Raw genomic sequence first — 11875 nt, 5'->3', positions numbered from 1 at the left:
TAATTGATCGTGTTGTCTAACTGAACTTGACTGATTTTACTAAGTTCTGTTAACTGACTAAATATACTGAGTTCTATTATTGACTGAGTATTACTATAGGTGACATCACTGAGACTATTTTGAAACTACAGTAAGTCTAGCAAACAGCTAGATTTTTGGGTATTAGATACACCCAAACTCAGTAGCAAAGTTAGTAAATATATAGCACAATCTTGAAAACATGATAACTAGTGACTTTGTGACAATTCATTCATTGGGGCAGTTTAGCAAACACTTGCATGGCATGAACTTGTACACATACTATTATGTCATGATTCACTATTAAACTCTCATAAACATTATATAAAACAATTGAGGGCATAGTTTATGCACATAATACAAGTCAACATGTAAGCATCATGATTATAATTCCAAACTCAAATTCAAGGAATTCCAACATTAAACTACATAAAACTACACACATGATATTTAATTCACATGAATTTGGTAATTAATCATTGATTAGAATCCAAATAAAATCATTCTCATGAATACAATTTAACTCCACATGGAATTCATGAAAGCAATTGTCTTAAAATTTTAAAAGAGATTCTTAAACTCCAAGGGTGGAAGGAAACCCTTGGATGAACACCTAACATACCTTGGTAAGTAAATTCATAAAGATTGATGGTGTGTTCTTGAAGATTGGTCTTGAAATTTGAATGCCGTAGGGTTTGTTCTTAAATAAATTTGAGAGAGATTGAGAGATTTTTCCTTAAGAGTAGGTAAATCTCATGTTTTGGGGGCTATTAAGGGTGGGAAAATGATATATCTTTTATTTTCTATATTATATTCTTCTTTCATTTAATTTTCGAGAGGCAGTTTGATTAATTTCTTTAAAACTAAATCGTAATAGAAGAACTCAAGGCCAATAAAATCAAAGTGCTAAATTACCAATCAAGTTATAATTACTTATGTTGTACAAATATCTTTATTTTTTTAATTTTTGGTCATTTAGAAGTTGTAAGATCGGACTTTAGGCGATTAAAGTAGAAAAAATTATTTAAACTTTTTAGAGTTACTAATAATTTTGTATTTCTATATCTTAATTTGTGTTTGTCGGGATGAAAGAAGAATGACGGAGATAAGAAAGGAAAAAAATTAGTAAATTCAGAAGAAAATGATATAGGATCTTATAATAAAATTAATTATTATAGTAATTTCATCTCTTTGATTTTCCCTCCATCTTCCATTCCATTTATGTGTTCTATTGAAGAATATAAAAAATATTTTTATTTATTTGTTCTGTTGAAGAATATAAAAAATATTTTTAAAATACTTTTAATTACATCTCACTACTTTTTTTTTTCAAAATGGTATTTTATAAACAAAATGATGGATTTAGCATATAACATTTTATCTTCCTGTGCCTATCTATGTATTGATTTCTCAATTCCATCCTTGTTATCTTAGTTTAGTAGTTTATTTCTTCACCTCCATATTTTAATTTGTATAAAAGGGAGAAAGGATGATATAGAAGTACTTGAAACCTAATTCTGACAGAGATACTGTTGATGTAGCATGCCTCAATGATCAAGAAAATGATTTTTTTTCTCTTTTCTGGGTTTTTTTTTAAAATTTTATTAATTTCTTCTTTAAAATTTACGTTTATTTTTCTACTTGATATACACATTAATTGTCCTATTTGATTACCAAGCAGCATTAACCCAAAAAAAACCCTTAGTCTTCTCTTTTTTCCCGACTAAGTACCCTTAATGGTTGAATTAAAGATAGGCTTTTAGTTTCTCATATTTGTGATAGATTGTAGGTTTTTGTTTGGATAGAGGGTTGGCAATATTTTCAAATTTGCTTAATTCCTATCACATTTGACATGTGCAAGATATTTAAAAGATTTTTGTGGACCTTTGCTCTTCCCACAATTGAACTAATTTGAAGGATATTATTATTTTTCTCTATTTGGTTAGAATTGGACGTGTATCGATCAATTTTAGTGAATTATTCTATGTATTGTTGTGTTTAGGAAGAAACATCAGTGTGTCCACAATAACTTTCCATTATAGTGCAGCTGCCATTGGTCAAGATCCCATCAAGCCTTTTGTCAGTGTAGATTATACTAAAATTGTATCTATGGACAATTTGTTGATCATGCATCAGGTTACTTTCCTTAATTCACTGTCGTGGAATCACTTTTATTTTACCTTATGTAAACATGGGTAAAAATTTTCCAAACCTCAACCACAGAGCAAGAAATATGACTGCACATATTATTGAGAATGATGTAGAAGATATTAACCAGGCAGTAGCTATTGATCGAAATGCTTTTGATGAAGGACCATTGCCTAAAAAGTGCTTATGTATCCACTTCTTGCCTCAGTATAGTCTTATGCTGCTTTATAATTATTTAGACAAGTGTATACCTAATTCTTCTTTGTTTGTAATTGTAGGAGAGATCAAAGATATTGTTGTGCAGTGCTGATTTAATTGAAAAACATCATAATCAAATTACAACTCTTTAGACTTGGGATAGTGGGAAGCTATATGTACAGGCTGCTAACGTTGAAATAGCAATGTTTGTACGTCCACTGCATTATTATGTTAGTAAGTCATCAAAGAGGCAAATTGAGGATATAGAGTCAATAGGTTTAGAATAAGTGTCATCTTATTATATGATCTATTTAAATAATCTATTTTTATAAGAAAATATAGTTCTATGTCACTGCTTTCATTTTTAGCACTGAAGATACTTAAGGCTCTAAGGTTCTCCAACTTGTTCTGCAGGTTGGGTAGATAAAATTCATGATTTGACTATTCCAACTGATGGACCATATCATGTTCAGACATTGCATGAGTCAATTGGGGTTGTTGGTGAGATTATCCCACGGAACTTCCTTCTTTTCATGTTTGTTTGGAAGATTGGATATGTTTTAACTTGTGGCAATACTGTTGTGCTAAAGACAGTAGAGCAGGCCGTGTTATTTGCTCTTTATGCATTGAAGCTATTGTAGGAGGTAGAATTTCTTCTTCAGTATCTTATAAAGTATCCGTTCGAGCACCAACTACCCAATTTTTCTTCTCTTATCATCCTCATATCTCAGTAAGAGAATTAAATATTTCTTGAACTTCCTTACAATGTATATCTAACATAGAACACATTACTTACTCCAGTACCAAGTTAGAGCAGTGCATCATTGACTGATATTGACCCTTTGAAGAATGACTGAATTACCTTCTCTTTTTTCTTAAGTTTTTGGTGCTATGACTTTCTATGTTATATTTCTCATAGTTTGACATATCTGGAATAGGTTTGCCTGCTTTAAAGGTATTTTGAATGTCATTTCTAGTTTTAGTCCAAGGGCTGGTGCTGCTCTTTGTAGTCATATGGATGTGGACAAGGTAAAAGTCTTCGAAATTAGTTCTTACTTTATAATTTGCACAGAAATTCGGGGGTTCTACTTATTCTTCACCATGAAAGTGGAGTACCCTGGATGTTTTAGTGTTTGTTTCACCTATCTAACCATATCTACATGTGCTTTTATATTGGCAAGTAGAGTCCATTTTATTATCGCACACTGATTTGCTTTTATTTTATACTTCAGCTTGCTTTTATTGTATCAACAGATATTCTCACTATATTTTTTAAAGAGGATAAACGAATAAACAAATATCTTGTAGGATATACTGAAGATACAAAAGATCAAAAGGGTTCCTAAGGAATCAATCTAAATCTGAGAAAGAAAGCAAGCATTCACTCATAAGAAATCCGACATCAAGATTGGAAGAGTATCAATTACGGAGATTGTTGGCTTCCCAGATTTATGGAAAATGAATCAATCAAGACAAAATTAAAAGGAAAGAAGACCACAACCTCTACATGGACATATTTGATACGGACATGTATGGTTGTAAAGAATGCACCATGTATGGATATATCTGATGTGGACATACTTTATGTTGCCATACCTCAATCAAGGAATAAATTAAAATCCTTAATTGAGAAGAAATCTCTTAGGTTTCCTTATGAAGAATAGAAGTCGAAGCAGCTAAAGAGTATAAAAGAGAAGACTGAAGATCGAAGCACTCACACAATTTCAAATGAGATTCTCACTGTATCTCAATCTTAGTGTCATAAGCTTTGTACTTCTTAGATTACAATATTTACACAAGAATAAGATCGAGTTAACTTTGTGATACCAATTGAGATTGTGTAACAAGTTCTGAAAACAAAATATGCTTTTAGAACTTGTTTTCCATAATTTTATTCAGACTCCACTTTGAAAAGATCTAAGGAAACTTAGAAACCCAAGAGGACTGGAAGTAGGCACCGCATTGGTGTTTTGAACGAGGATAAATCTTTGTGTTCCTATCTCAAATTACTTATTTAATTGCCTATTTATTTAAATCTAATGTGGTTTGTTAAGTATCCTATTAGCATGTAAGTCGATTTAAAGGTTCAACGGTCGACTCAAGGAAATTTTTCAATCCACCCCCTCTTGAATTTCAATTGGTATTAGAATAGGTCTCATAAATAGTGTTTTTTAACTACACGTGAGTAAATATCAAATGACGAACTACCAATTTCCAGGTGTTCTTCTTTAAGATGTCTCTCCTCCACAAGATCATTATACTTTAACTGACAACACTACTCCTACTGGAAGAACAAATTCATAATCTTCATCAAAATAAAGGACTTCAAAGCATGGGTTGTCATTAAAAAGGTACCTCCAATTCTAGGACTCATCGAAAAGTAGAAGGACAAGGAAAAGGATAAAGGAAATAAGTAGTACTGATATAGAGAAACTTGAAAATTTTGAAGTCACTAAAGAACAACAAGAGGCAGTTCAAACCAATGCATGAGCTATATGTTTACTCCTTTATGTAGTAAGCGAAGAAGAATACAAAAAGATATCAACCTGTGACATTGCAAAAGAGATGTGGTACAAACTGGAAGTAACCTATGAAGGAACCACTAAAGTGAAAAATCGTTGCTCTGGTCAATGAATGCAAGCTGTTCAAAATAGAAGAACATGAAAATATGTAATCAATGTTTCCCAGATTCAGTAAAATTATATGTAAGCGAAAACCACTAGGGATGATATATCCACATAGTTTGAAAGTCCAAAAGCTTATCAGGAGCCTCAATAAAGTTTAGGAAACCAAAGCTGCCATGCTTGGAGACGGGGACCTCCACAATATGACATATAATAAATTATGAGGTAATTTTATTGCCTATGAATGAAATAGTATCAACAGGTACAACAAAGAGATAAAAAAGAAACCAGTAACCTTTAATGCTGTATCAACTAAAGAGAAAGATCTCTTGGAAGAAGCCAATAGTTAAGGAATGGCTCTTATAAACTGCAGAGTAAGGCAAATCTTAGAACAGCGAAAGCAAAGACCTTAAAGAGTCAAAAGCAATGAACTAACAAGGAATGATGATCACTGTTATTATTTTGGAAGGCCAGGACACTTTAAACAAAATTTTCCAAAATTGAAAAGAAGATTCTCCAGAAGAGATAAAAACATTGGGGCTTGGAGTGATGAAGACGAAACTGGGGAAGAAACAAAAGCAATCAACATATGCTTCCAAGCGAGTTAACATGATTCAATTGTCATCATTGTAACATCCTTGTATCAAATTTAGATATGATAACCAATACACTTTAAAAAAGTTATTGATGAATATAATAAACGTACTCAAGAAAAAACTTGGGACGTTTGGCTTAAACAAAAACTTAAAAAGGAACAAATAAACTATCAAGTTAAAATTGAAGCATGTCAAATAAAAATTGAATTACCTTAAGAGGATCTTGATGACATAAAATTCAACTAAATAGCATTAAAAAATAACCAAGTCATAGTTTCATAAGATCAAATTCTTTTAAAACCAACTCAAGTTCCTCACTAAGATCATTTAAATCAGTAAAAACCATTTTTCCTTTCAAGAACCTATCTGTTATATCTGTGGATAGGAAGGGTACAAATCACGTAATTGTAGGCAAAAGTCTAAAGGTGTGTGGGTTTGGAGACCTAAAGGAAGCACCTCTAGCCCTAAAGGACCCAAGACTACTTGGGTACCTAAACAAAATTAATTTTTTTGTTTCTACAGGAATATATCCATAAAAGCAATAAAAAGGAAATGTGGGTCATTGATAGTGGATGTTCTAGATATATGACCAGAAAGAAACAAAAATTATGTTCTCTAAAGAAAATAAAAGACGATCAGTCAGATTCGGTGATAATGCTAAAGGAAATGTCATTGGAGTTGGCTCAGTAAAGCTTAACTCCTCATGCAAACTCATTAAAGTATATCTCATAGATGGACTAAAACACAACCTGCTCATCAGTCAACTGTGTGACATAGGATTCAGAGTCTCCTTCAAAAATAAAAGTTGCTCCATCAAACATTATAAAAGAGATATTTCTCTTATCGGTGAATGTGTTGATAATATTTATGTATCTTAAATAGTCCAGATTTTTCGACCCTAACCCACCTCACTATGAGAACTAATGACACTTGGTTGTGGAACAGAAAGCTTGGACATGTTAGTATGCATATCATTTAGAAACTCTCTAGACTGGAACTGGTAAAAGGTCTTCCAAAACTCATGTTTGATATGGATCATATCTGTAGTTGCCTACAAATTGGTTAAATAGATTCTAACATCATTCAAAGTCAAGCATATTGTCTCTACTACCAATCTGGTTTAAACATTCCATATAGATTTGTTTAACCCCACCAAGACCGCAAGTAATAGTGGGAAAAGATATATTTTCATTATTATTGATGATTATTCTCGTTTTACCTAGGTAATGTTTCTCACTCATAAACATGAGACTTTTATTAACTTTGATATCTTTTGTAGAAAAGTGCAAAGAGAAGCAAGACACTTCATCACCTATGTTCACAGTAATCATGGAGGAGAATTTGAAAATAAAGCTTTCGAGGAATATTGTGCTCAGAACGGGTTCTCTCGAAATTTCTCATCACCTCGGTCTCATTACCAAAATGGTGTAGTGGAGTAGAAAATCAATCTATTCAACAAACTACAACAACCATGCTACTAGAACACAATCTTTTAGATTACTTTTGGGTAGAGGTAGGGAGCAAATCCTGTCATATCATCAACAGATGCCTGATCAGACCTATTCTAAAGAAGACTCCTTATGAAGAGTAAAGAGAAAAGAAGACAAATATTAGATACTTACATCCTTTTGCATGAAAATACTTCATCCATAATAATGGTAAGAGTAACTTAGGAAAATTTGATCCACGAAGTGACAAAGGTATTTTTCTTAGTTACAATCCCACCAGTCATGCCTATAAAGCTTTTAATAAAAGAACTTTATGCATTAAAGAATCTATGAATATTGTATTTGATTAAACTAATCACCCTCCTATGAGTTTGAGTATTGATAAAGAACAGGTAAATGATCAACAATCTGGAGCCAAAACTAGTATAGCTCTAGAGCTTTTGGCACAGTTTTAGAGCTGCCAAAAGATGAGCAGACTAGAACCTCTCTAGAGTTACTCCCATAGTTGAAGTAGCCAAAACAAGTGTTCCAAGAGAATGGAAACACAATCATATCTATCTAAATAATTTTATTATTGAAAATCCAAATGATAGGTGCAGACAAGAGTCTCATTAAGAAAGAAACTGTCTGTTGCTCTTATGTCTTAAATCGAACCCAAGAAGACTGATGAAGGACTCATGGATGAATCTTAGGTTGAGGGCATGAAGGAATAATTGGATTAATTTGAACGAAATCAAGTCTATTCTCTAGTTGATAGACCCAAGAGCTTCTCAGTAATTAGAACTAGATGGGTCTACAGAAACAAATTGAATGAAAAAGGTAAGGTTATCAGAACTATAGCCAGACTTGTAGCTTAAGGTTACTCCCAACAAAAAGCTATTGACTATGACAAACCCTTTGCTCCCGTAGCAATGTTAGAATCAATTCATATTTTGTTAGCTTTTGTTGTCTTCAAATGTTTTATGTTATATAAAATGGATGTTAAAAGTTATTTTTTGAATGGATTAGTTCATAAAGATTCTTTCATAAAATAACCCCCCAATTTTGAAAATCCATCTTATTTATACCATGTTTTTATGTTGTCAAAAGCACTCTAAAGTCTCAAACAAGATCCAAAGGCTTAGTATGAGAGATTGAGTACTTTCTTGTTAAATAATAATTTCCAAAGAGTCAAATTGATACTACTCTATTCATCCAAAAGCTTGACTCAAATTTACTCATTATGCAATGTTGATAATATTTTTTGTAGTCGTAATATCTCCTTATGTGAGAATTCTACCAACCTGATGAAAGAAGAATTTGAAATGAGCCTCATGGGACAGCTTATATTTTTCTTAGGATAAAAATCAAGCAAACTCCCAAAGGTACTTTCATTAGTCAAGCCAAATATACAAAGGAACTTATTAAAAATTTTACACGAAAAATGAAGAGGCCTATGGAACCCCAATGAGTCCATCCACAAGTCTTGATTCAGACTTATCTGGAAATATATTAATGAACAAACAGAAAGAGGAATAATTGTATCAATCCTCTACTTGACTAGTAGATCAGACATTATGTTTAGTGTGTGAAAGTGTGCAAGGTTACAGTCAGCTCCTAAAGAGTCCCATATGACTGTGGTCTAAAGAATCATTTGATATCTTATTGTAACATAGGATACTAAACTATGGTACCCATACTCATCTTATTTTGAACTAATTAGATATTAAATGACTTTGCATGTAATAAGAATTATTGAAAAAAGTACTAATGGAACATGTCAAATTCTTAGTGATGCTCTAACTTCATGGTATAACAAGAAGAAAACTTCAATTGCTCTATCTATAACTAAACATTAATACATAGTTGTTGGAAGTTGTGTTACACAAATTTTATGGATTATGCATCAACTAATTGAATTTTAATTTGTCTTTAGAATCTATGCTTATAATGTGTGATAACATCAGTGCTATTAGTTTGTTTAAATATATTGTGCATCATTCTAAGACTACACATATTGACATTAAACGTTATTTTATTCTAGATATGTTAAAAACGATAATTTTTCTTTAACATTTGTTGATTCTAAAAATCAATTGGCAGATATTTTTACTAAGCCCCTATTAGAAGATAGATTTTGTTTCCTCCAAAAAATATTTGGTATTATTAACACTAATGACTCATGAGTTTTATTATTGGACAAATTGTTTTTACCTACTTTATTATTTTTTACTCTTCTTAATTTTGGAAAGCCTTTTTAAAAAAGTGTCATCATTACTCTTTCTATTTGTACGCCACCTTTACTGCCTCTTTACATTTTTATCTTCCCCAAACCCCCCTTCTACCGTCCTTTCACCTCAGCAGTCGCCTCATTTACTTAATCTTTTTTCATCTTCCCCTCGATTCATTCAACCCTCTTTATCTATCCATATCTTCTTCTTTCTCTATATCCTTTTAAACCCTTGTTTAAAAATCTATCCAATGACCAAACCTCTCTCCATGTCAAATCTATCCAAATTCCTTCCAGACCTTCTCTCTGATAACTATTTCCTTATTTTGAACCTTCCGATGAATCTTTATGCCACTCTCAACAGTCAAATGTTACAAAAAATATTCTTTCCCCATTCCAATCTCTTCTATCAAGAAACCTCGTTCAACTTCTCTAGATACTTTTTCTCCAGAAGACACGCATAAAATTTTGACCTGCTCATAAAAAGACAAGTTTACCACCTTAAAAATTATCTATATTGTACCCGATCAAGTACTAAATCTCCTTAAATTAAAGAGAGCTTGTGGAAATGTTAGTCACTCTTTTAAATTTAAGGATCTATCACTGTTTTTTCAACCATATATACTTGAAGTTTATGAGGATCTTGTTCGAATATTCTATGTCATTCTCCGTTTCTCTCCCAACAACAGCAAACCAGAGACTCTTATACTTGGCATAATAATTATACACAATAATTTTCTATTAGAATAGGTGTTTGATACAAAGTTCTCTAGGGTAATTCCCTTTATGAATGGCCCCTGGCCAAACAATTTTGAAGTTAGCTTTGAAGAAGCAAAAAAGACCTTGTTTGACCTAGACACAATGTCTTATAGCTTTTATCCTCTGTCTCTCTACTTTAAGTACAAAATCATGGCCCCCATCATCACCACTACACTGATCTCCAAAAAAAGTTCCCTTACTAACATAACTTGCCGATGTGTGTTTGTCCTTTACTACATGGTGAAAAAAGCATAAGATAAATTTGACTAATGGGTTTCACAAATATATGCTTGATAGTGCTGCAGATGCTTATGCCTCTGTGTGACTGCCTTATGGACTATTGATTACCCAGATTCTCCTATATTACTTTATGACCTTTCGGTATGTAATACCTAGTAATATTTTAAGCTCTATTCAGCTCTTAGTTGCATGCGTAAGAGGTCCAATGCTTGAAAACTTCACTAAGAGTTGAGGACTTAGTTATTTTCAAGACCCCTAAACTTTGCGTATTTTTGTTTGTCCTTCCTGACCCTAAAATATTTATTTTTAAATTTATTCATGGTTAGAAGGGTTAAAAGTATATCTCAGATGAGTTTTAGAATTTTTGGATAACGTTTGAGCAATGTTTGGATATCTAAAACAATGAATCCATGCGATTTGGCTGTGATGTGTTGCTCTCTCCCATTGTGAGGAGCTCCGCAATGCATTTCTCTCCCCCAAAGTAAGCTACAGCATGTTTCTCGCTCCCGTGGAGAAAGAGGAATGGTGTATGGCTCTATCCCATACAATGTTATTTTTTAAGTTCCTAAGGGTCATTTGAGTTATTTACCTCACACTATTTTTTCCTTAACACAATTTGGAACTCCCAAAAGGGCATTATTTTTCCCTTTCACCCTAAATTGCTCTCAAGAAAGCCCCCCTTCTTCCCCAAGAACAAACCTAAGCTTCATTATCATAAAATCAAGGGTTTGAGCTTCTAAGTTCAAGCAATCTTCTAGATTATAGCTATTAAGGTATGTGGAATGTTCATTCATGGGTCCCTTTCACCCATGGAGCGTAAAAACCTCTTTCAAACTAAAGTATATATTTTTCTTTGATTATGAAGCTTTATATGATCAAGATTCATGTTTATCCTTTGTAGTTTGACTCAATCCATATCCACAAAAGATTTCATAAAAAGTTGGGTTATCCAGGCTTTAAGCTTTAATATCCCATGCTATGTTTAAGTGAATTTCATTATATATTAACAAGTTATGATCTTAGTCAGGTAATCATGTTTATTTACCAGGCTTTAAAGTATTTCCATTTTCAAGTTCATAATTCTCACATGTTTGATAAAATGCCTATATTTTGGGTTTTGAATCATACCTTTCTACCACAGTCTTTAAGGTTTAATATTGTATTTTATGGATATTCAGTGCTAGTGGGTTATGAACACCCGATACCTACCTGTTTACTTACATTTCAGACCCTTTTTGTAATGATTTTAGTTAAACTATGAATGTTACTATTTATTCAGTTACTAAGGTCATGATGAGCAAAGTCAGTTGTTATGTTTAGTTAAGTTTAGTTTTGTTCAGTATCAGTGTCAGTTCAGTTGGGCATAGGATTTATCACCGAGCAAACCCAGGGATGGGGCTCACCTACCAGTATAGGGTGTGACCTTTAGTAGTAGTCCCTGAGTTCTAGAATTGCGTAGCCAGCTTAGAATTAAGATGTCTTCCTTCTAGTTAAGGGTTGATAAATATCTAATGAGAGTACTTTCCAGTAGAAGGTGACTCTTTAGTTCTCTAGGACACTAGTTCAATAGATACACATAGCTAGTGTTAGTACCCATGGCACGATACTGACGCCTTTCCAAGGGGTTACAGGTTG

General features: G+C 32.6%; 1 protein-coding gene across 1 annotated transcript; it reads left to right on the top strand.

Annotated features, from left to right (window-relative positions):
- Positions 1-2209: 2209 nt before the first annotated feature.
- On the top strand, positions 2210-3710 carry LOC124891471 (aldehyde dehydrogenase family 2 member B7, mitochondrial-like). The gene is made up of 4 exons (XM_047403205.1): positions 2210-2354; positions 2779-3001; positions 3303-3393; positions 3597-3710. Exons 1-4 carry the CDS (start codon positions 2210-2212, stop codon positions 3708-3710), a joined length of 573 nt encoding a protein of 190 aa, XP_047259161.1.
- Positions 3711-11875: the final 8165 nt, after the last annotated feature.

Source organism: Capsicum annuum, unplaced genomic scaffold (genome assembly GCF_002878395.1).
Source record: "Capsicum annuum cultivar UCD-10X-F1 unplaced genomic scaffold, UCD10Xv1.1 ctg3595, whole genome shotgun sequence".
NCBI lineage: Eukaryota > Viridiplantae > Streptophyta > Magnoliopsida > Solanales > Solanaceae > Capsicum > Capsicum annuum.
The sequence above is the reverse complement of the archived record's forward strand: the minus strand, read 5'-3'. Positions and strand labels throughout refer to the sequence as shown.